We start from the raw sequence: 26,194 nt of genomic DNA, 5'->3' as shown, positions 1-26,194 counted from the left end.
TCGGGCGGGTTGACTGCTGCTGGGTCCATAGTGGCCGGTTCGTACTGTCACGGCTGCCGAGGCGAGCCGTGTGGAATAAATGAGGATCCAAGCGCAGGCAGTCGTAGAGGAGTGAAGGTGATTTATTGAACACAAAAGAATGTGGACAAACAGCAAACGGGGCACGAACTAAACTAAACTGGGAAACAACTAAACTACAGAGCACAAACCTGAATGAAAACGAGCAGAGGAGGATGACGATGAACAACAGGGAGACGACACGGTGGATACACAGACTGACACTGAGTAATACAGACGAACCGGCAACAGGTAGGAGAACACACAGAGCTTAAATACACACACCAGTAATCAGGGGATGAGAGACAGGAGGGCAACACAGCTGGGAGGAATCTGGGCTGACGGGACAGGGGAAACGTAAACTGATCACATTCATTTCATTCATTTCATTCATTTATTTGTTCATTTTCAGGCACAACAAATACCTATATTGAACATAAAATGCACAAAACAAAAAACAAAAATTGCCTGAAAAAGGAGTGAGACGAAGAAAACTTATTAAATCCCACCCCTATACTCACTCATCAACAAAAAAAACAAACTTCCCGCAGCTACGCCCATCATTGCATACAGACCCATCAACAGCCCCGGGCAGATACAAGCATCTAAGCGGCAGCTCGCAAACAACAATTAGAGCCTTCATAACTGAATACAGAATATATAAATTATAAATTGCATTACCACAGGTAACAGGCAGTAATAACTACAAGTAACAAACACACATACATATACATACATATATATCTGCACACACATGTACATATATGTACATACATACGCACACTTTTTTTTTTTTGGAATCCATACCAGCAATGGTAAGAGAACAGACATTACAGAGCACACTAAAAGCATCATTGAGTATACTGTGACCAGACCAACTGTTTGTAGAGAAATTTAAATCTATGAATATTTTTGCATTGTTTCAGTTGTAAACTCAGACTGTTCCAGATTTTCACACCACATACAGACACACAAAAACCTTTACGGGTTGTTCGAGTTCTGGGTAATTTGAATTCTCCAAAGCCTCTCACATTATAAACCTTTTCTCGAATTTCAAATCTAGTTTGTAAATTTGCCGGTAAAAGTTTAGTAAAAGCTTTATACAAAATTATGGATGTATTGTAATTAACCAGATCCTGGAATTTAAGTAACTTTGCCTGAAGAAAGAATTTGTGAGTATGATCTAGATAACCAGCCTTGTGAATAATACGCAGTGCTTGTTTCTGTACTGTGACTAATGGATTAGTTGTATTTTTATATGTGTTTCCCCACACTTCCACACAATATGTAAGATATGGAAGAACCAGAGTACAGTACAGAGTACGAAGTGCATCTTTATCAAGGAATTGCTTCACTTTGTTCAAAACTGCGAGGCTTCACACTCACATATGACACGGACCTTCACAATAAAACAGGAAACTCAGATACATGGAACCAGACAAGACATTGAACTAAACAGACAGATTCACAAACAGATGGGGAGACACCATAGACAGACAGGTACAGACGCAGACTTAGAGGCAGATCGAAAATAACACAGAACTTAAACAATCATCATCTAGAAAATGATAACAAACTAAAAGCGCTGGGTCACCGACCCAGGACCATGACAGGGACAAGAAACTCCTCAAACTTCATTGCAAACTTCATTGCAAGCTCTATAACATTAAAGGGAAAACACAACAATCAGATGATAGCTTGTGAGGAATACTTGGCAACAGTGAAGGAAGAGAGCTCCAGCAGCATGAGCTCAGAGGCAACATCAGAGTGAGAATAAAGAGAAGAGAGGAAACAGGAGAGCTCTCAAAAATAAGTGAGAGCCTTTAAGAGGGAGCATGAAAACATGAAAAGACTGCAGGTAAAGAATGAAAAGGTTCAAACTCCAGCAACGATTCTGGTTTATAAAGTAGCTTCATGGAGAACCTGAAGCATTTCTGCCTGTGGCATTCAGCAGGATCACAGTCATTTCCTGATGTCATAATCGTGGCATTTGATACGTTCTGTTATGGTCTGTTATTGCTTTGATCCTAGGTCCTGGTAAGCAGGAATTTCATCCTCACATTTTGTCTAATTTGTCAACATTGTCAAAGCACCGTCATTCATCTTAACTCACTGACGTTTATTCACATCGTCTGCTGAAGAGCTGCAGACTGTACGGATGCAGATAACCCTCGCAGCCACTAGGGGGACCTCTAGCTACAAGCTCAGTCTCAGTTGGAGAGAATTAAAATCACCTCATTTGTGTAGATTTGTGTGTTTAGTGTTATGAACTTAAATGTTTAAAAACTAAATATAGAACATAAATACAATTAAACTCTGGCGACAGGGAAGCTTGTGTTTGTAGGCTGTGCCGAAACAGCTGGAAACAGTTCAGTTTAGAGCTCCTGATTCACTCTTAAACATCACGGCTCTTTTACAATCGCTGGATCTGGATTTCCTGGATGATTTCAAATTAAAAGCCCTGTGGCCCTGCAAACATTTTATTCTTTTAACGGGGCTTTTATTGTGAAACTTTGTAGGAAATAATGGCTGTTATCTTAGCCGTTCCTTGGACTGCACTCTTCTGGACAGAGATATTGGATGTTGTTCCTAGGATCTGCAGAAGCTACTCGCCTAGCCCGGGAGTCACTGCAACGAGTGTGGTCAGAAGTATCATCCTGAATATCATGGTCATTTTGGACTTTAATGACTTCTTTGAACTAGTCTTTTCCCAGGGTGGAATGATTGTACCTTTAATGGTGCATCTTTAATGATTTTAAACAAGAATCAGGTACAATTTGTTAATCAATTTTATTACTGACATACATGTCGATATTGACATTTAACATCTTAACCAAATTATTAATTTAATATTGTGATTTTTAATGGAAAGATCTGAAATCAGTGCTCAATAAATGTGTCCTCTCTTCAGTAATATTAACAGTATTTAAGCAGGTAAAGTATGCAGAGGTTCAGCAGCTCTTCATGTTTACAAAGAGACTTTATGGAGTGGCTGATGTATTTCTGCTCGAGTTATTCATCGATGCTGCAGCAGGTGCTTGATGTGTTAATTGTTTCTTTATCTCTTGTTTGATAAATTCAGTCTTTGCCCACTTCCCAGTCTGCCTCACACAGTACTCCCCTCTGGGTGTCTCGATCCTGCAGAAAAATCTGTATCATTACTCTGGATCAAAGTCACAGATTTGACTGAATGCTTCGCTGTGGAGGATAACACATCACTTTGGCAAATATTAGTGTCTGTATCAAAAAGACAGTAAATCACAGACTTACACAAATGCCGGTGTTAAGCAAAGGCTGTAGGTTTTGCTGACGGAGAGGATATGTGACTTTGGGATCCTGTTTTCAAAGAACTTATAACAGCAAACTAAACGAGCTGTGAGAGGAAAACAGATTGAGGGCTGTGTCTGTACGTGGAGACATCCAACACATCACAAACACTTTCATATGTTTTAAATAATTAAAGCTAATGGGGCAACAGAAACATAGTTTTCTTTTTCCAGACAGAGACACTAAGGGAAAAAACACTTAAATCTGATTTTATAATCAAGGGTGCCCAAAATATGCCCACATTTTGCTTTGCATGTGTGAAGATTACAGTGAAGTTTTTTGTTTTTTACTTTAACCCTGTCACACATAGTGGTCACTACAGTGGACAGCTATTCAAAGGCTGTTTTATTGTATTTGTGTCAGTGTTGATGGTATACTTGCACATAAACCACTACACTGGACACTGATGTGTCACTCCATACCCTGCCATGTTTTAAAAAATGAAAAAAGTACACATTTAAAAAAATGCACATACAAGTTCAGATACAAGATTTTTTTCATGCCTAAAGATAAATAAAAATACTTAAGAAAAAAAAACCCTGATTGAGGTTGCCATAATTGATGGATGAAAGGGTTAATACAGAGCACTGCATTTCCTGCTGTGGGGACACAGGAGTGAAAATACATGAAATTGAAAGTATTTCTTGATTTGATTGGTTGTTTGTTTTATTCACTTAATTAGAGGAAAAATGCAGAGTTTGGCGGTTACAGTAGAATTTCCCTCGAGTCTGGAGCAGAGAGTAGGCTGACAGACTTACACGAGGCATCACAGCAGCGAACAGCACGAGCAGCAGTCCCACTGTGAAGCTGAGAGTCCTCATGTTGACTCCTCTGTAGACCTGATGATGCAGATGTTTCAGAAGATGTCTGAGGTGATCTGTCCTATTACCTCACTTTAAGTCTGCTCACATGTTCTTATCTGCACATTCAAAGTGGAAAAGTGTTCAAAAACCCAGTAGGTGGTTAGGTGAGTGGGTACTACTGCAACACGAGACAACAGGAAGCTCGAGGGACTCGACATCGCTGGGAATATCTGACAAAACGAGCTCAAACAAACCGCCCAGCGTTCCACAAACTCTTTACTCTGCATGCACGCACTGGTTTTACATCACGAATACTCAAAGTAGGTCAGACTGGAAATATCAAGCACAGGCAAGTTTAGAGGTTTTTAGGGGCCGTCAAGCACCTAAAAAGTTCGTGATAGCACCCTTAACAGTATCTTTATAAAAAGGGTTGATAACAGTGTCATTTAGTATTATTTTCTGACATTGTTTTCTAATGTTATATTTTGCCAACTCTTCTACTGGAGACAGGACAGAATAAAAACAGGCTTAACTGCACAGTGTTCTTGATGTTGTGATGTTACAGTGCACTCACACACACACTCACACACAGCTGCTCCAACAACGCAGCTCGTCATTAACAAAAATGAGACTTGTGTTGCTGTGACAGAAAGAAGACAAAGAGCTCATTTCATGAAGGTTTTTAAACACACTTTACCTGAAACAAAATGCTGTGACTGTGTTAAGGCTGGATCATTTGAGATTATCAGCTAATTTTACCTTTCAGAGCCGTTAGTCTGCTGGCAGCTGCCAGCCAAGGGGCTGATCTACTTTATTATTTTAGTTTGTTAAACATTTCAGTTGATATTCTGCTCAAATTGGGCTTCGTTGTTTGTTTACAGCACAACTGCAGATCCTGGTGAGAGCAAGTCAAAAGGATGTTACCTGTCATGTCAACAGCAGCAGCTGGTGCTGTGCCAGAAAGTGATTTCAGATGGTTCAATGAGTTTATTTGGTTTGTTTGTGTGTTTTACATCTGATATTTTTTTTACTTATATCAGTAAATAGAATAAAGGGGTTATGTATAAAATAAAGAAATGACCTGTTTTTGTAGTATCTTTATGACTTTAGATTATAATCGATCCAGTCCATTTTGGTCACTTAAAGTATGTTTATGGAACTGCAATGATATATTTCTTAAACTTTCTGTGTCCCTCTTGAGTAGATCTCTCTTGAAAACACATTTTAATGTCAATGAAACCCAAATGACCCAAATAAATAAAGACTATAAAAAAGTCCAGTTGTAGTCTAGTTTGTGTTAGGGAAGTTGTTTCTGACTCAAAATGACTTCATATCATTCATGAGAAATATTTTTGACTTAGATTGTTATCAAGTCATTTATGGAAGTTTAAATTCCCCTAATATTTGATGGCAAATGCTAGAAAACGCTTTTTGGCACGACCCTGGTATTACATTTGTACGCGCCAGGTTAGCAGATCACACGCAGTGCCTGCACCCCGCGAGTCCTCGGGATTAACTTCTTCATGAAGTCAGCTCTGGCTTAAAGTAAGAAGCAAGAAAAAAAATCCATCTTACAAATTTTCAGTGTCTCCGCTGGTTTACATGTTAATGAGTACAAATAACAGGCAGCTCAAACTTAAGAACACTGTGAGCGCACCGTAATTCATCCTAACTCACCGACATCCGTTCACATGGTCTGAAGAGCTGTTTCTTCCTCCATGCGGACAAGGATGCAGATAACCCTCACAACCACTAGGGGGACCGCGAGCTGCATGCTCAGTCATTTCTGGAACATGACTGGATTTCATGTAGGTTACACAGAAAACTCAAAGCACTGAAAACAGAAAATAAACAAGAAAACACAGAAAATAAAGAAACAGGAGTCATTGTTTCAGTGCGTGTGACAGAGCTGTAACAAATGTGCTGAAGGAAATGGAATTACACACAGACAGGTCGATTAAAACCAGCACTGAAACCTGAACAGATGAAGATACGTTTGCAGTGGGCTGAAGCTGATGGTCAGTGATGATGAAACACATATATAAGAAAATAAGCTAATTTCCCAGATTTTTTATGATTTGGGAGACACGTCAGGTAAAAGTTCAGAAGACATAACAGTCATTACCTCACAGGTGTACACTGACATTTTTCTCATTCCTCTCATAGACAAGCCAGCATCACAGTGCTCTCTGTGAACCTGATCTGAAGACCGTGCAGTCCCCTGCAGACATGCAGTCGTGGTCAGAAGTTTTGCAGACACTCATCACAGGCATGAATATCATGGTAATCCTGGACTTGGACTTTAATGATTTCTTTGAACTGGTCTTTTCCTTTGCTGGAATGATTGTACATCGTATTATCTTGAATGGCTTAAAAACAAGAACTGGGTGCAGTCCAAACGCCACTAATATTCGATCCTCTCCAAGATGCACCTCGACCACACATTTTTATTAGCCATCAAGCTTCTGATACAATTCTGGCCAAATATATGACCACTTTTTGTCAGAAATGATAGAGTTCATTTAAATTGTTTGGTTTCTTATGGTTAAAAGCTGATGCTAGCACCTCCATGTGTGGCAGTTGACCCAGTGCTCTTTGGTTAGAAAGCCTCACCTTTATTTCTGCAAATATACCGTCATTGTAGCCAAACAGCTCTTAGCTCCTTGGACTTTGTTCTGAGTATTGGTGAATCTACTGAGTGCTGTTTTCTATCATGTAATCAACCATAATCAGTTGATAATAGGCCTTATGTAGTTGAAAGACGCTGAAGAACCTTCAGCACCACTAATAAAAGATTTAAGTGGATGTATGTTAATATTTGAAGGTGTAAAATCACTCTGGAAAAAGAACTGTTCAATAACCATGATGTTCATGCACATGACTTCTGACCTCAACTGTACTGAGATCATCACTGGTCTGAAACACACAAAAGTCAGCCTGTGACCACAGCAAACAAGCTTAACTTCAGCTCTCCGGTAATATAGTCGTGGTTGCAGGTAGTTTGAAGATAATTAGTGTGAATTTATTGCAATAAACAATATCTAGTTTGATGAACTTTCATCTTTGCTCAGTCTATTTGGTAACTATTCAGGTAACTCAGGACACACACAAACACATACACATACACTGATACACACTCACCCCCCCTCCCTTTCCAAACGCCTTCGATACTTGTCCCCACCCCGGGAAGATGGCGGGTCGACTGGACCAGTGCAGATATGCTGCAGGACCGGATGCGCTTACTACACCGGCTCTCTCTCACCCTTTACCCACCCCTGTTGCTTGTCTTGTGTTTCTGTGGGGAGTGGGTTTTTTTGTTATCAAACTGTTCTCCCATTAGGAGCTCAGTCTGAGTGGAGTTTTTTTTTCTCCTCCTCTCACCTCATGTTGTGTATTTTCGTAGTTTTTTTTTCCTATCAGCCTACCTCTCTGACATGTTTCCCCAATGTGATGCATGTGTAAAGTATGTTTGGTCAGAGGGTTCCGTTGTAAGTGTGCATGTGCCATTTAGCGTGCTGTAACCCATAATTTCCTTCGAGATTAATAAAGTATTTCTGATTCTGATTCTGATTAACTGTGACCCTGATCATCTTTTTTTATTTGATGTTTTCTTGCCCCACAACATATAGACCTTTGTAAATAATTTAAAAATCACATTCTTCCACTAGTGTGTGTTACTTAGAAAAAGACTGAAAATCTGAAAAAAGGGTATATTTTCCTACAGATGCCAGCTGAGGGGAAATAGGTAACCTTTTTATGTTTTGTTGTCGGCTCCAGGCAGGATCACATACTCCAGTTTCCTCAGATATGACAAACATGGACTCAAGGATGAACTAATTATTTGTGGTGTTTTATTTTATAGGTTGCTTTGACTAATTCTGACTATACACAAAAACTGTATGCAATGAAATTATGTATTTTTGATTTTTTTTTTTCACCGAAAGGTCAAAGGTCAACTACAACCCAAATTTTGTAAAATGTGGAATGCTGTGTAAACAAAAAAAATATAAACAAAAAAAGAAGCAATGATTTCAAGATCACAGGCCCACGTTTGCTACTCTGAGCATCTGCTTTACTTTAATAACAGTCTGCAAACATCTGGGAGCTGAAGAGAGCAGCTGCTGGAGTTTTGGGAGAGCAATGTTGTCCCATCCTTGTCTGAGAGGATTCTAGCTGCTCAGCTCTTCTTCTTTGTCTTATATTTTGTTTCATGAGGGATTAAATGTTTCAGCTGGTGAAATGTCTGGACTGCAGGAAAGTTCAGCACTCTGACTCTTCTGTTATGAAGCCATGTTGTTGTAACAGATCCAGTGAGCAGTTTAACATTGTCCTGCTTAAATATGCAAAGCCTGAAAAACACACTCCAACCTCTGACATCAAGGCAGCATTTTTCCCCTGAGAGCTGCACTGGATATTTTCTCTTTTTTTAGACCATTCCCTGTAAACCATAGAGATGGTTGTGTGAGGAAAATCCCAGCAGATCTGATGTGCCTGAAATACTCAGACCAGCCTCTCTGGCACTAACACATTCTGATGCTCACTTTGAACTTCAACACTTTGTCTTAATCACGTCTACATACAATGAACTGCTGCAAAAAGTACATTTAACATCCAAAATAATCATGATAAAAGGTAAGATAAATTATTAACATAAATAAGCACAAGTAGATGATTGTCAAAGTCTGCAAAATAACTTAAATAGCATCAGCATCTAACATGGTTTTCTTTTCAAAAGTAATCTCCACTCCTCCTATTCATTTATGAATATGAAAATAACACCTTTAAAAAAATCTGACCTGCTAAATAAAACACACTTAGCAGCACCACATAGTCTGTTCAGTTTTCACACTGCACTTGTGTAAGAAAGCATTTGTGCAGATAAACAAGTTTAACTTTCGAGCAGCTCAGGAAAGTTTTCCCTTTTCAGATAATGGGTTTGTAAAATGTCTTCTTAGTCCCATAGTGCACATTCACCTTCACCTGTACAAACTCTACTGACAAAACTTTTATAACCAGCATTCAGATCAATTTCAAAAATTAGGCCATTAAAACACACTTTTACATTCACAGTCAGAGTCGTTTAGTTTTATGAAATGCAACTTTAATGAAGAATAAAGCAGAGCGATACAGAGTGATGTATAAATGCTTCAGATATACTGTAGCTGCATAACAATGAAGACAGTGAAAAAAATGAAAATGATGAAAAATGATTTACTACTTGTTATATATACAGCTGGATCCAAAAGTATGAGAACATCTCTAATTTGTGCACGATTTTCGTTTGAATCTGGAAATAATCTGAAAGTCTGAGGAATCAAAACCATTTAAAACTGTTTTTAACTCTGCATTAGAGATTAGTGCCAGGAAAATGAGTGTGTAAAGAGATAAATAGCAGAGGAAGTGAAACCACAGTGGATCAAACCTGCAAGGAGACTTTAAGTCTGGAGGTGGTTTTGTATTTCTGTGGTTCTTAAGCACTTTCACTTTGCTGTAATATCATTTACAGATGATCAAGGATGGAAGAAATGTCATGAAGTGCCACAGTCGAGCTCACGGAGTGCTTTAGAATGACCCGCTGTTAAGTATGTTTGATTTCATTCACCTGTGGCAACAAGACTGAAAACACCCAATAGTCCCAATACTTTTGTCCATATACTAAATACTGAAATTTATTTATCTGAGGTTTAAAATTTTACCCAAATAGTTAAACTGAATTTGTGATTTGTAAACATTTGAAAACACAGAAAAAATAAATTCATTCTCCCTTCATTAAAAGTTACAGTATTTAAGCGAGTAAGTTATGCAGAGGTTTGAAACTGCAGCATTGCCTCGAGTCTCCAAAGCAGTTTTATGCAGTGACCGATGATTTCTGGCTTGTGACATTTATTGGAGCCATGGCAGATTTTTGATGCATTTATTGTGCTCTTTTGACAAATTCTCTCACTGCCCAATCCTCATCCTGTTTCACACAGAAAAGCCTTTTGGGTGTCTTGATCCTGCAGAAAAATCAGTATCATTATTTTGCTCTCATATTCACATATTTTACTGTCAATAGCAGAGGTACAGTTTTGATGTGGATAATCATACATGACTTACTTGGCAAATATTAGTGATCGTATCTAAGAGACAATGAAAAACAAACTTACACAAATGCTGGTGTGGAGCACTGACTGTGAGTTTTGTTGATAGAGACGATGTTCGCCTTTGGGATCCGTTTGTCAAAGAATTCAAAACAGCAAACCTCAGGTGAATTCACTGCCTTAGCTGTAACAGAGAAACAAGGATTACTCAGTGCTGCATCTGCTTCTAATGACTTCTCCAACATGTAAAATAAAAAACCTACAATTTCTTGTGTTATAATAACATGTTGAAAAATATTCCTATCCTGTAAAAACTGGGAAAAATCCAACACGAGTGCAAAACAGAACACATAAATAAGAAATCCTGAGTAAGAAAAATATTTTAAACACTTACTAATTGTTATTAATAAGTTTTAATTGTTGTTAATTATGAATCTGACAGAGTAAGTAAAGTAAGTGTTCAAAGTTTATTTATTAAGCGCTTTTCACAAACAGGCGGTCACAAATCGCTTTACACAAACGGCTAAAATAAACAAGAACATTAGTAGCTTAAATAGACAATACAAAAGATTAAATAAAATACGGTAAGGTTAATAGGTCGTTTTAAAATAAAATAAAAACAAACAACAACAAAAAATCCTGTTTAAACAGAAAAGTTTTTAAGTAGTTGTGGTGGTAGACTGTTCCACTGTTCTTGGTGCCACAGACTGAAACGCTCTGTCTGCTCTAGTCTTTAGTCCCGTACGGGGAACAACCACTAAACTCTTAATCTGGGAATGGAGACAACGAGCAGTAGTGTATTTTAAGCCGAGATAAATCATCTGGGGTCTGGACATTTACTGCTCTGTATCTTAAAACAAGAATTTTAAATTGAATTAAAAAATATATTGGGAGCAAATGTAAAGAATATAAAATAGGAGTGATGTGAGCTTGCTTGCTAGAATGTGTGACAAGACTGGTCGCAGCATTTTGTATAGCTTCAGGAGAGAAAGAGATGATTTGTCCCAGCTGGTAAACAGGACATTACAATAACCTAAACGTGATGACACAAATGCATGAAGATTTTTTTCTAGTTCAGCTGAGAAGACCATATGATAGAGATGTTCATTAAATAAAAGAAACAGGAACAAAACAAAGATTTTACATGCGAGTCAAGGCCCAGAGAAGAATCAAATATTACTCCAAATATTTGACTTAACAGTTGGACAGAAAGAAGCAAGAACCTGATTGATTTTAGCATATAGTTCAGGAGGAGCTATGATCATGGTCTCAGGCTTGTTGTGTTTAAAACAAGTTAATTGCTAGATAGCCAATCAGTAACCTGAGTTAAGCAGTGGACTAGGGTGGACAACCTATCCAGCTGATGAGGTTTAAAAGACATATATATCTAAATGTCATCGGCATAGAAATGATAAGAAATGTCACTAAAAGATTGATTAATGTCAGCTAAAGGAAGAACTTAGAAAGAAAATAATAATGGACCCAAAACTGAACCCTGTGGAACCCCACATGTTAGGGAGGCAATGTTAGAGGAGAACCTGTCTGTTCTAACAGAGAAGGTCCTAAAAGATAAGTAGGAAGAAACCAGTCTAAGGCAAAGCCAGATACACCAGCCAAAACTTCATATCGAAGGCTGCACTGAGATCAAGCAAAATGATCACAGACTTATTCCCCACATCAGAAGCCATTAAAAGATCATTATAGACCCTCCAGGATTGCAGTCTCAGTGAAGCGCTGCCTCTGAAAGCCAGACTGAAAACGGCCAAGAATCTGTAATCTGCAGCCTGATGATTACAAGTAGAGTTGGCATCAAGATTCTGTTTCTTCCGTAGAGGAGTTACTGTGTTTAAAATAGGATGGAACATGACTTTGTCTCAATAGCTGTAATTGGAGAAAAAGAAATGCATGACCCAAGGCACTGAGGCCATCTACATAAGGGGAGTCAATCACCTTATTAACAAAGTAATTGAGAAGAGTTTACATCAGAAAGTAGCACAGCATTCTGAGTTGGAAATAGAACCAATAACGCTGATAGTCTCAAATAATACTCTTAGTAAAAGTATTGGGGTAAAATATAATTAATAAAATTCATGAAATAGTGACTTTTTAAAAATACTTTTATTTGCTCAGGCTTTCTTTAATAATGAGAACGTGATAATAATAATAATAATAATAATAATAATAATAATAATAATAATAATAACAATAATAATAATAATAATATCCCATTAATTTATAAGCCATTATTTTGTGCCACTAATCTCAAATCAGGTTGCAGGAAGACGAAGCAAAGAAGCCCAGACCTGTTTCTCAAGCCGATCTTTACCCCTCAAGCTCGGGTCTTCTACCAAACACCTGGGACCTTAAGGGTCCTGTGCAGTATCTCTGCTGTTCCGAGGACTAGGCCCTTCTGGACAGAGATCTCCGATTATCACTGGGACCCTCCACATCTTCTCAAGCTCCTTTGTTAGCCCTTGGTATTTTCTCGAGCGTATAGTCATTTGATCATTTCCATTTTTCCATTTTGGTTTTATTCATGAAAATCACAGTAGAATAAAGTAAGCTAGAAGACTTACAGGCATCACTGTGGTAAACAGTGAACAGCACGAGCAGAAGTCCCACTGTCAGGCTGAGAGTCTTCATGTTGACTTCACTGTAGACCTGATGATCCTGATGTTTCAGAAGATGTCTGAAGTGATCAGTCCGAACACCCCGCTTTAAGTCACGTTCTCATCTGCACATCGAAACCAATTCTACGAAAAGTGGAAAAACAATCAACAGCCCCAGATGGTTAATAGATTGGGTTTTTCTGCAACATGAGATAACAGGAAGTTTCAGAATATCAATCTGATTATCTGATAAAACAAGCTGAAAAAACCCAATGAGTGTTCTACAAAGTCCTTACAATGCATGCAGTATCTTTATCTCATGTCTCAAACAACGCAGATTAATAGGTCAGGCTGTAAATAGTACAGTATAATTTGATGATAAATTCAATTAACAGGGATCTTTTTGTGGTTACATGTCTTCCATCTTATGGTTTTAGAAATTGTCGAGCAAACACTAACGGCCTCGGCAAGTTGCTTGAAGAGTTATACCAGATAGACAGAAGGCAACTAAACTCTACTGAAACATCCAAGCTATACTATCAGTGGCAGTGGGACAATGTGAGAACAGCCACACCAAGGCAGTACAGTGCGCAACACTGGATGTGGTGTACAACACTAGAGGCCAACTTCAAGCCAGTGGCACAACTTACCATAAAGTGTGGGATGTACCAAGGAGATGGCCTGTGAACACTGCTGTCCTGCATAGATTTGAACCCCCCTCAGTGCAACCATTAAAAAGACTGGCTATGGATACCGACTACAGAAAGGAGCAATCATCAGCCTCCTCCTCTGCATGGATGACATCATGCTGTATGCCAGGAACAAGACATTGATTCACTGATTCCACCACGAGAATCTACAGCAGGGGTCGGGGAACTCCAGGCCTCAAGGGCCGGTGTCCTGCAGGTTTTAGACATGTCCTTGATCCAACACAGATGATTTAAATGGTTAAATTACCTCCTTAACATGTCTTGAAGTTTCCAAAGGCCTAATTATTTGACTCAGGTGTGTTGACCCAAGGTTAAAAGCTGCAGGACACCGGCCCTTGAGGCCTGGAGTTCCGCACCCCTGATCAGAGCAACGACATCGGAATGTCAATCGGACTGGAGAGGTGTAGTCGGAGGGTAATGAAGAGAGGGAAGGTAGTCAGAAGTGAGGTGATTGTACTACTAGACGGTAACATTACAGACATCGAGGACAGCTACAGATACCTAGGAATCCCACAGGCAAATGGGAACTAAGACGAGGCCACTTAGAAAGCCGCACCTAAGAAGTCCTGAGGAGTCAGCTGAATGGAAAGAACAAGATCCAGGCAACCAACACCTACACCTGAGTTTTTCAAGGTTCAAGGTTCAAGGTTCTTTATTTGTCACATGCATAGTTATACAAGTATAACACACAGTGAAATGTAGCCTGACACGCTCCTCGACATGTGCAAAAATTGGGGTGGGGGGGGGGGGGGGGGGGTGTAGAGGAAGAACATTATATATATATATATATATACATACATATAGTAAATACATACATATAGTATATACACTGGGTGAATGTGCAGTAGTAGCAGCAAGCAGGTGAATTCTGTACATTAATATGAATAGACATCTGACTATTTTACAGGATAGACAATATAAACATATTTAAAATTAAAGGAATTGAAATGTACATTGTGCCTTGGTTTAGTGTCTGGAAGAGTCCTGTCTCAGTCAATTATAGATGATGTGAGAGGGCGGGTGTGTGTGTTTAGGGCACGGATGGCTTGGGGATAGAAGCTCCTCTTGAGTCTCTCTGTCCTTGCCCGGAAGATGCGGAACCTTCTACCAGATTGCAGAAGTTGGAACAGTTTGTTGCCAGGATGGGACGGGTCCTTCAGTATCTGCGCTGCTCTAGTCCGGCATCTCCTGGTGTAGGTGTCCTGAAGCGGGGGGAGAGCAATCCTGCAGCAGTGTTCTGCTGTACGGATCACTCTCTGGAGAGCTTTATGGTCCTTCACAAAGCTGTTCCCGAACCACGATGTCACGTTCTGTGTGAGGATGCTCTCCACAGCGCCTGTATAGAAAATCCTGAGGATCTTTGGAGAGACCCTGAACTTCCTCAGTTGTCGTAGGTGATACAGGCGCTGCCTAGCCTTTTTGGTCTGGACCTGAATGTGGGCAGCCCATGTCAGGTCTGAGGAGATGTAGACACCAAGATACTTGAAGGACTGCACCCTCTCCACTGGAGCTCCATTGATGATAATGGGCTTGTAGTCTCTGTGCTGACCCCTTCTGAAGTCCACCACCAGCTCCTTGGTCTTGCTGACGTTCAGCTGGAGGTGGTTTTTAATACATGGGAGAATGGATCTAGGATTTGATGTTGTTTACATCAAATTATTTGAATTTGATTTCTATCAGCTCAAATCAGTCTATTTTCCTCTGGCCTTCACAAAGTATTTTCTCCCCAAAAAAACGCTGCTCACTGGATATTTCCTCTTTATCAGACCATTCTCTGTAAACCCTGGAGACCCTAAAGTTTGGGAAAATTCAAGTAAATCAGCCATTTATGAAATATTCAGACCAGCTCGACTGACACCAACAACCACACCACATTTAAAGTCACTTAAATCTCCTTTGGCCGATTGGATGATTAGATATGAGTTGAACAGCAGATATGGTGCAAAATGTAGTTTGATTGGTTTTGGTCATATACAATCACAAGGAAATCATTTTTAAATGCTTTTCAACAGAAATGTTTGATACTACAGATCATTTTACCTCAATTGCAAGAAATGGAAAGGTCACTGACTGTTTGACTGAAAGATTAATGTTAAAAGTTCAAATGTGTTAGTAGACACAGAGGATCGTCAATGTCTACAAAGTAACTGACATCATGACATGCTTTTCCTTTAAAATGCCCCACCTCTTTATGGGAACTGTAAAGAACCGCAGTAACATTCTCACCACTCCGTCTCCCACATGGAAAATATACAATTTATAAATATGTCACATTGTGCACATTCACCTTCAACTGCTTCTATTAACACATTTTCATAACCAGCATACTTATAAATTCCAAAACAAAGGCCACAGCATGAAAACACTTTTACATTCAGTGTCAGATGGAGTCGTTGAGCTTTGTGAAATGAAACTTTAATGAAGAATAAAGCAAAATAATAAAGAAAGACAAAATCTTTTTAGATACACTGTAGCAGCATAACAATAACACAGTGAAGACAAATGATCACATGATTTGATACATGTTATACGTAGCTAGATCCAAAAGCCTGAGAACACATTTAACGTGCGCAAAACTTTCACCTGAACCTGAAAATAATCTCAGAGTCTGAGGAATCAAAAATATTTGAAATTGTTTTTAACAATCGCTCTCAGAGATTAGAGGCAGGAAAACAAGGGCCTTTGTAAGGTGAGGGAGAGATACCACAGTGGATCAGACGGTGAGAGTTTAAGTCTGGTGGTGTTTCCAGACCCAGAGCTGAACACCTGATGTGAGTCAACTGCACCCTGACTGAGGGCAAGCAGTGATCCATTCTTCAGAGATGTGCTCCAACAGTGATGTAGATCTTTGTGGAGAAGAATTCACACTGCAGCAGGATATTGAAGCCAAACACACCTCAAAGCTTTGGAGAGCTGCTTAAAGAAAGCCTAAGAGTGCTGAACATAAACTTTGCTCATCAAATGAGGCTCTTTGAGACACAGTCACATCAACCTGGGTCAACATGGCTTAATGGGAGGTAGGCGGTGTGGAATACTATATGGACAAACGTATGGGGTCACCTACACATTACACCTACAGGCCATGAAAACCCACATCACAATTTTAATTCCAGAAGAGGAACTCTGGAGTTTCTTAGTCACCAAAACATTGGAGACTTTTTCAGCACTCTGTCTTTGCACTCACTAACCCTGCCATCTAACTTTATGTCGTCTGGCACTTCATGTGGTTCTTCAATGCTCCCATCTTACAGTAAGAGCACCTTCAGATGATTATGGGATATTAATGAGGGAAGACACTTTATCAACTGAGTTTTACATACTGGATTAACATAATTCCCAAATTATGAAGTTGATATTGTGATAATGTAAAAAAAAAAAAAATTGAAATCAGCATAAAATATATGTTCTCTATATTCTGCAGCTGTAATTAAGCAGGTAAAGAATAAAGGGGTTAAAATTCCAGCAACAGTTTACAAAGTAACTTCATGGAGTGAAAGCATTTTGTGATTTTTGAAGTGTTAATTGTAGCATTGGTTCAATTTTCGCTCTCTCTTCTTTAACAAATTGTTCCATTGCCCACTTCACAGTCTGCTTCACACAGAAAAGCGTTCTGGGTGTCTCGATCCTGCAGAAGAATCAGTATCATTATTTTGCTCTCATATTTACACATTTTACTCTTAATAGGAGAGTTATGCTTTAATGTGGACGATTATACATTGCTTATACATTACTTCATGGCAAACATTAGTGATCGAATCAAAGAGACAGTGAAAGACAAACTTACACAAATGCTGGTGTGGAACATTGTCTGTGAGTTTTCACGATGGACACGATGTTCGCCTTTGGGATCTGTTTGTCAAAGAAGTGAAAACAGCAAAGGTCAGGTGCATTCACTGCCTTAGCTGTAACAGAAAAACAGGGATTACTCAGTGCTGCGTCTGCTTCTAATGACTTCTCCAACATACCAGATATAAATAAGGTTCATGCTCATTAGCTGCTTCTGGGTCCAAACTCTCCCCTTCAAACGAACACTGCGGCACCACTGAGAGTTACAAACTGTCTAAATTCTTTCATCTGTAATAAAATCATCAGCGTTGCTGCTTTACCAGGCGTAACAATTAAGTTTAACATCCAGGCATCCATGAAAACAGGATTTATAAAGTTTAATGGAGTTCAAAGTTAGCAGGGAATTAGCTCGATAGTATCTTATATTTGGATGGAAACTATGTTCTGACTACAAGTTAAATTTCTTTTAGCATTTATTGTTTGTTTTTTTTATTGTCACAATTCCAACCCTCCCCCTTTATCTTGCTTGGGACTGGGAAAAGTGACACAAAATAGGCACTCTGGAGGAGTTTTTTTTTTTTTTTTTAATGAGCGGGTAGTTTTATACCTTGTGATCCACAAAAAGTAACAGTAAAAGAAGAACTGACTGCGTAACAGTCGGGGGGGATTCATTTGCAGTTTGGACGCGTAGGTGTGAACATCTCTTGCTCTGACAGCAGCTGAGGGCGACTGCTGCGTGAGGTCTATCACCAGCAAAAGTCGCCAGATTTGTCGCTGGTGGCTTTTTAGAAAAAAAGTCACTAAGGCGGTCTAAACCCCTCATACACACAATATTAACATGGACTGAACCACTACTCACAACCAATGGCCCTTTATATAACTACTGTATAAATTATCCATATATCTCACTGATCTCAACTGCACTACTGTAAATGCTGCATAGACAATCATACTGTACAATATAATAATTATAGTTTTACAACTGTTTATTAATACTCCAATTGTATATCTACAATCTATATAGTTTTCACATTTTTAACCACATGTATAACCTGTTATATAGCCTGTACATAGCTTGTTCACTCACTAGAGCTATAGCCTGAACATACTTACACTTATAGTATATTCATAACATACCTTCATACCATGTACATTGTAACATACCTATAATAGATCCATATTGTGTAATATCTATATTATTGCTAAAGAACTTTCTGGATGGATGCAAACTGCATTTCGTTGCCTTGTACTTGTGGCATGTGAAATGACAATAAAGTTTAATTCTAATTATAAAACTTGCTAAATATAGTGACAAAGTCACTAAGTTAGCAACACTGGGTTCGTGCGTCATCACTGCAAAAACAATTTTAGAAAGTCTTGTTCATCCTATTGGTCCAATTGAGCTAGTTAACTAGCTTTAAAAAGCATTATTTGTAAATAAATAAATAAATGTACTATGATAATTTTTTAAGGCACGGTAAGACGCTGGAAAATTTTATCTGCTTTTTAAATTTAAAAAAAATGAACTAAATATTTATGCAAAAATTGCACAGATAGATGACAAAATAACCATCATATAATTTCTCATGGCAAGAATTACTCATATTTTGTGTGTGAAAACAAGAATACCTGGGAAAAATCTAACACAGACTTACAGGCATCGCTGGGGTAAACTGCAAACACCATGAGCAGCAGTCCCGCCGTCAGGCTGAGAGTCTTCATGTTGACTGCACTGTAGACCTGATGATAGTGATGTTTCAGAAGATGTCTGAAGTGGCCTCCTGAGCTTTAAGTTGCTTTCTCATCTGCATATTCAGTGCAGTTCTAAGGAAAGTGGAAAAATGATCAACAACCCTGAAGGTGGTTAATAGATTGGGGTTTCTTGCAACATGAGACAACAGGAAGTTTCAAAGACTCAATATCACTCTGATTATCTGATAAAACAAGCTCAAACAAACCACTTCATCTTCTACAAAGTCCGTACGATGCATGCACTGCATGCATACTTGTATCTCAACTCAGAGTAGTAGGTCAAGCTGCAAATATTAAGCTATAATTAGATGGTAAATTCAATTAACAGGGATCTTTTCATGGTTCATTCATTCTTTGTTTCCCATTAAACCTCTTCTGTCATTTCATAATTTTCCTCAGTACTCCTTAATCACCAATTTCTGCACAACTGTCCTTCATTCAGGCTGCAGTGAAGGCTGCAGCAGATTCACGAGACAACACGTAAGACATCTGCTCATGCCTGATGTATATCAGTTCAGGTTACACAAATCATTTTCTGCAAAGAATATATGTATTATGGACAGTGTTGGTCAAGTTACTTGAAAAAAGTAATCAGTAACTAATTACTGATTACTTCCCCAAAAAAGTAATCCCGTTACTTTTTTGATTACTTATTTTCAAAAGTAATTAATTACTTAGTTACTTAGTTACTTTTTAAAAACACGATTTACAACCTGAAGAGGTGATAAAGCGATCGATCTTTCAGCCCAATTCTACTTTTTCTACATAAGCCATCATACAAAATGTAATCAAATGGAAAAGTCTCTTTTTTTTTAACTTGTTTTATCAGTTTTAATCTTTTAACTTTATGCATCAAGCAAAAATTTAATTATATGCAACATTCTTTGAGTTGAATAAATTAGTTTAACATTTAAACCTATTTTCTGCACATTCCAGCACATAAAATAAAATATTTTTTGTGTTTACACTTCACTCTTTCAAATAGATGCAAGTAAAACACAGCAGAAAATAAATAAAGTCAAAGACTCAGCGGTGCTGTTGCTCTATTTTCACCTGTAAAGCAGGACTGCGGTAGGCGGAGGTTTACCCTGGTGCAGGTGTGCCGCGGTCAGTTGAAGAATCCGCGACTTTCTCTGTGAGTTTCCCATTACGTCATGGCGCACTCGGTGCTTGCTCGGAAGTTTAGGGGGTTTTTTTTCGCTGTAAAAAGAAGTTTTCTTCCCACGCACAGCGGACACTAATGTTTTTGTCACTTTTTATGGAATCAAACTCAAAGTAAGGTCAGTACTTCCACGCTTTAAACGCTGCACGCTCATACTCTCTCTGCACTCGATATATGATCCATTGTTGATCTGCACACAGCTGTTGTCACTAACGGCGCACTCGCTTACGTCACTGTCGTGAGATATTCTCGCAAAAAATCACGGTTTTAGTAACGCAGTAACGCAGCGTTCCTACGGGAAAGTAACGGCAATCTAATTACCGTTTTTGCAATAGTAATCCCTTACTTTACTCGTTACTTGAAAAAAGTAATCAGATTACAGTAACGCGTTACCCATCTCTGATTATGGATGTGTTATGTTTACATGTTGCACATTTGTCTGAATGCTAGCTGCAGAAACATTTCAAGCTGCATTGGAGGCACAGTTATAACTGATCCCACCTCATAGTTTTAAGCAACTACAAGCACTCTATTTAAAGTTGGAGAAAGACTGTGGCTTTGATTAAATGTAAACACATTCAATGTTCATGCTGGGTACTTTTCTGTTTGTATTACAACAGACCACAACAATGCTGACCTTTAACCAGGGAACTGCAATAGAAGATTTATAATGCTAACGTTGTGACCCGCTCAGTCTGATTCTGGGCGTTTCTTCATGTTAAAAATGTCATGTCTCCTTTGTTTTGAATTTCTCTTTCTCTCCTCCAAGTCGATTATTGTGTAGAGTTTTGGATTTGGTATATTTTTCATTTTTGTGTGTGAATTTAGACATATGCAAATTCAAAAGTGAAGGCCCCACAGCCACGTGATCTGAGGTTTCCTAAGACATATCAAGCAGGGTGCTCCCAGAATGGTACAAAATACACCCTTGGTTGGAATGTTCCCAGAGTAGAGACTCTTGTTACTGTGTATTTACTTCAGCTGTGGGATATCGTCATTGAGAGAAAGCAATGTTTAAAGTCAGTGGGTTCTGTTAAATTCTGATGACTGTAATGTATGGCGCTTGCCATCGCCAGAAACAGGTGCTTGAAAACAAAACATACAGTAAGACAAAAGCAGAAATTCTAATCTTCACTGCTACTAAAAACATAGCTCAGAGTGGTCACAGTGTGCTGACTCAAATAAAAGGGGAATTTTCCTAGAAATGCCAAACATGATAAGCAATCATGACCCTGTGGTTAGAAGGAGACTGGAACAACAAGCAAAAAATATTTTGTACACCAGCAAAACAACCCAAATTCTGTCATGTTTGGCTGAAATGGTTGCTGAGGAGAAGTTAAAGAAGCTAAAGAGAGTGCACAGGTTCAGTCATTGTAGATGAGTCAAAAGATGCCATTGAATCAGAGCAAATTTCTTTCATATTTAAATACTAGTATAATCAGGGGTGCACAAAACTGGTACGCAGTTACGCATGCATGACAAAAATTAGGAACGCATAGTGACACTTGTGTTACCAAGCACCTTTGCGTTCTTGACCATGTCATTTAACCTTACACATGTTGCTTGTCACCATCTAAATGTCCAAAAAACAACAGACATTAAGTTGCTTCTTTGGCATTTCGCCACCAGCTGAGAAACACCACCTCTTCGGGTTTTTGGGGGATGTTGCTAACTCCGGGTCCGATAACAGGCACCACACCCGCAGTAGATGTGCTCGGTGTGAGGTCTCGCAGCAAGCTATCAAATACGGTGCATTTCTCGGCTTTTAAAAAAAAAAAAAAAAACCCGCTATGCGTTTCATCGGATTTGAGGTGTTACTTCCTTTGACAGTATCACAGTATCACCTTAAAGCACTTGTTGCAGGCTGCTGAGTTTGCATATTTTGCTGTGAAGTACAGCCAGACTTCAACCGCTTCACCTTGGGCATTTTTAATCTGTAGCTTTGCTCTAAAAGAATGTACGTACCTGGACCCGCCTACTATCCTCGGAAACGTAAAATGATTGGCTAGAATTCAAAGTGAATCTCAGGGGGGAAAAAAGCACCGAAAAAAAGCACCGAAATGTGCGCTGCTTTTCGGTCTGGTTACTACCGTTTATGTTTATGTTATGCCATCATGGCACCGGATACCGGTACCCATCCCTAGTTCAGAGTGAGTGCTACAAAGAGGAAATAAAGTGTATTCAGGAAAGAATCACGATCTCCCCCTCAAGCAGTCTCTGGAAACTGCATCCTATTCTAGATGGTAATGGACTCTTAAGAGTTGGGGGCCGAATCATACAATCTGAACTGGACATCGACACCACTCACCCTCTCATCATCCCTGCCCGACACCACTTGGGAACGCTCTTAATACGGCACTATCACGACACTGAAACACCAAGGAAGACATTTCACAGAAGGTGAAATTAGAGCTGCAGGGTTCTGGATGGTAGGGGCCAAAAGGGCTATCAGCACAGTGCTTTTTAAGTGTGTCACATGCAAGAAATTGAGAGGAAAAGCAGAATGTCAGCAAATGGGAAATTTACCATCTGAACGAATGCAACTTGCACTCCCCTTCACATATGTGGGTGTAGACGTGTTCGGGCCATGGGACATTATAACCCGGTGCACAAGAAGAGGAAAAGCTAGCTCTAAAAGGTGGGCCGTGATGTTCTCATGTCTGTCGACAAGAGCAGTCCATATCGAGTTGATCGAATCAATGAGCACAGACAGTTTCATAAATGCTTTAAGGCGGCTTTTTGCAATCAGAGGCCCGGCAACCCATCTCCCGTTTCTGCTCGGTGACAGCTCGTACTTTTCCTTTTTCTCCCTCCCTCCCTCGCTCACAGACACATAACGGGTATGGCAGTCCATTCTCCCTGCAGCACGGACTACACTGCCCATGAGGCTACATTCTTTAGGGCGATGCCTGCAACACTCTGCCTATTGCCTTCATAAAAAAACATTTCTTCACGTCATTATGAGACGCAAGATTGAGACACAGGCATTTGAACCTCTTAATACGCGTTTTGTTTGGGTTTCCACCGGCGTGGAATTACCAAAAATAGAGAGGGCATAGCCAAACATATGAAACAGGAAAAGACCGCCGTGTAATCCCTTTATTTCAACAAAGTAACTGTATTCTGAATACCACCCTTTTAAACGGTAACTGAATACAGTTACTCACATTTTGTATTTTAAATACGTAACGACGGTACATGTATTCTGTTACTCCCCAACACTGTCCATGACTAGGGATCTTCACCAGGAAATCAGGGACGGGTCCACGGGATCTAAACACAGAGTGAACACGTTAGAACGAAGGCACAGGTATAGCCTTCGGAGTCTAATACTACGAGAGCGGAGATACACTAACGTGATTCACGCAACAATCCAGCGATGAATGGCTGCCATCCCTCTGCTTAAATGCTGGTAGCATCAGTGAGAATCAGGTGTTTCCACTTCACAGGTGAGTGGGCCGAGGGCATTGACCCGCAATAATTTCCGCCCCGGCGAGTGAGAGAGAGACAATGCAGCTGATCAGCTACCTGCTGATCCACCAACACTTGTAGCTTACAAAGCAACTTCAAGTGTGCACCTTTGGGATCCGTTTGTCAAAGAAGTGAAACGAGCAGAGGGCAGGTGATTTCACTGCGTTAGCTGCAACAGAAAAACAGGGATTACTCAGTGCTGTGTCTGCTTCTAATGACTTCTCCCACATATCAGATATAATTAAGGTTAAATGCTCATCAGGCAACAAACACAATTTGTTATATCTTAATAAAAGATTAAGTTTGAAGGCTCTTATTTTATGTCTTGGAGCAAGATTATTAAGCAAAGACATAAAAGATAGAGATACATAGAAAATAGAAAAACAAAAAATCTGTCTCAATGAAGGACATGCCGGACATGTGACCACACTTTTTCCGCAAGGATTCAGAGTAAGAAAATTACAGTGAAGAACTTCCAGCCCACTTGAGATCAGCATTGGTCTTCATGACCATGAACTTATATGAGTTTGATGTCCTCGCTCTGTCTCACTCTGTGTCTGAATGAAGAGAAAGACAGAAATTCAAAAACTGATCTAACACAAGTACAAGTAGCAGACTTACAGACATCACTGTGGTAAACTGTGAACATCACGAGCAGCAGTCCCACTGTCAGGCTGAGAGTCTTCATGCTGACTTCACTGTAGACCTGATGATGACGTGTCTGAAGTGATCGGTCCAATGACCACGCTTCAAGCCACGTTCTCATCAAACGAATTCTAAGAAACTGGGAAAAATGATCCACAACCCAAAGGTGGTTAATAGATTGGGGTTTTTCTGTACCATGAGACAAGTTTCAGGGACTCAATATATCCGATAAAACAAACTCAAACAAACCACTCATTATTTTACAAATAAATACATGCACTGATAATGCATGCATAGTCCCAATCTTCACTTTCTGCACAACTTTCCTTTACTCAGGCTGCACTGAAGGATCTACAGCAGGGGTGGGGAAACTCCAGGCCTCAAGGGCCGGTGTCCTGCAAGTTTTAGACATGACCTTGATCGAAAACAGCTGATTTAAATGGCTAAATTACCTCCTTTTTCATAGGCCTGGTAATGAACTAATTTGATTCAGGTGTGTTGACTGTGATGGGAAATTTCTTTATCTTATGTGTGACAAAGTGGGTGAGAAGACCATTTGTCTATATTCTTAGTTAACATTCTTGTTTTGATTTAACCATATTTCACATGTAATCTGCAATAGGCAAACATCTACTATCCTGGGTTTGTTTATGTTTTGCACTTTTACAGATTATATAATATAACATCTTGGTTTAAATCAATTCATACAAGTTTGCTAAGTTAAGAACTTACCTTGCCTACCTGTCTTGCAGAAACAAAAGGAGGAAATGTAGTTTTACTTCCTGCTTTATACCTTCTGGGTTCATCTGAGGTCACAGGAAGAGACCAAGTGCAGAAGGGGAAGAACTCTTATAATTTAATAAAGTTGATTTTAGAGGGTTTATGGAGAAATAGATTTATTGTTGTAATATGTATTGATTACACCAAAGAGTTTATGTTGCCAGTAAAGAGGAGTAGTAGAGGTTTGAATATAATCATGTTCATCTTACCTACCTACTGAATGGAATAGTCCAGAGGAGAAATTGTTTGGTTAAGTGGACTATTTAAGCAGAAGAACTCAGGTGTTTTGGGGGAAAAGGTTCAGGTCAGTGTAGCTGTGTGCAGGTTGACCTTAATTTCTGTTGATTTAAGTTCAGTTACGTTTATTTGAACTGAGTTATAGAGTTGAGTTTCTTATTTGTTTCTTTGTAAATATTGTTGGGCCACAAAATGGTGAATAAATCACTTGCTACACTGGACAGCATCAGTCTCCTGCACTTCTTTGACCGCTTAAGTCGAGTCGTACCACATTATGTATTTATCTAATGTACTTTTGTATTTGTTTTTTAGTTACATACATATAGGATAGCATCACAAATGTGTCTTTATGCTTTATCACACCATCACAGTGGGGCCATTGTAATAGGCCAGAGACATCCAGGCACCTGTGTGCGGGGGGGGCTGTTGCTCATTTCTGGGGGGGAAAGGGAGGTGATTGCTGGTCGTTATTCTCTCTGAAGGGAAGGTTTCAAGGATGAGCTGAACTGGCAGGTATAGAGTGACGCAATGTGCTCTGGAATTCTCTTTGTCTCTGAGTTTTGCCAGTTTGTATATAAGATATCTATCATTAGAGACCATTGTTGTCTCCACTGCAGTGTATATAATAAACTCCACTTCAAAAGACGCTCACTGAGTGTTTGCAGGTTACTTGAAATTTTCACGACATGACCCAGGGTGATATCTAAAACCTGCAGGACACCGGCTCTTGAGGCCTGGAGTTCTCCACCCCTGATCTACAGCGTTAACATTGGAA

General features: G+C 39.3%; 1 protein-coding gene and 1 long non-coding RNA gene across 2 annotated transcripts; both read right to left on the bottom strand.

The window, feature by feature from the left end:
- Nucleotides 1-2,918: 2,918 nt before the first annotated feature.
- Nucleotides 2,919-5,870, bottom strand: LOC146666743 (uncharacterized). Its single transcript, XM_085410991.1, has 4 exons — nt 5,865-5,870; nt 4,143-4,266; nt 3,328-3,430; nt 2,919-3,195 (listed from the first exon to the last, which is right to left on the bottom strand). The coding sequence occupies exons 1-4, from the start codon at nt 5,868-5,870 to the stop codon at nt 3,039-3,041; spliced, it is 390 nt and encodes a 129-aa protein (XP_085267117.1). The 3' UTR covers nt 2,919-3,038.
- A 10,157-nt stretch (nt 5,871-16,027) lies between these two features.
- Nucleotides 16,028-19,417, bottom strand: LOC146666742 (uncharacterized). Its single transcript, XR_014912459.1, has 3 exons — nt 19,028-19,417; nt 17,371-17,435; nt 16,028-17,211 (listed from the first exon to the last, which is right to left on the bottom strand). It is a non-coding gene; the product is annotated as an uncharacterized LOC146666742 (long non-coding RNA).
- Between the last annotated feature and the right edge of the window lie 6,777 nt (nt 19,418-26,194).

This window comes from Rhamphochromis longiceps, linkage group LG7 (assembly GCF_057381845.1).
Source record: "Rhamphochromis longiceps isolate RC_006_pf linkage group LG7, R_longiceps_female_GT1.1, whole genome shotgun sequence".
Taxonomy (NCBI): Eukaryota; Metazoa; Chordata; class Actinopteri; order Cichliformes; family Cichlidae; genus Rhamphochromis; species Rhamphochromis longiceps.
The sequence above is the reverse complement of the archived record's forward strand: the minus strand, read 5'-3'. Positions and strand labels throughout refer to the sequence as shown.

Coding starts and splice junctions, on each gene's coding strand:
- LOC146666743 (XM_085410991.1), bottom strand. Junction 3,431..4,142: donor TCGCTGCTGTGATGCCTCGT/GTAAGTCTGTCA, acceptor TTCCTCTCACAG/CTCGTTTAGTTTGCTGTTAT. Junction 3,196..3,327: donor TGCTTAACACCGGCATTTGT/GTAAGTCTGTGA, acceptor ATTTTTCTGCAG/GATCGAGACACCCAGAGGGG.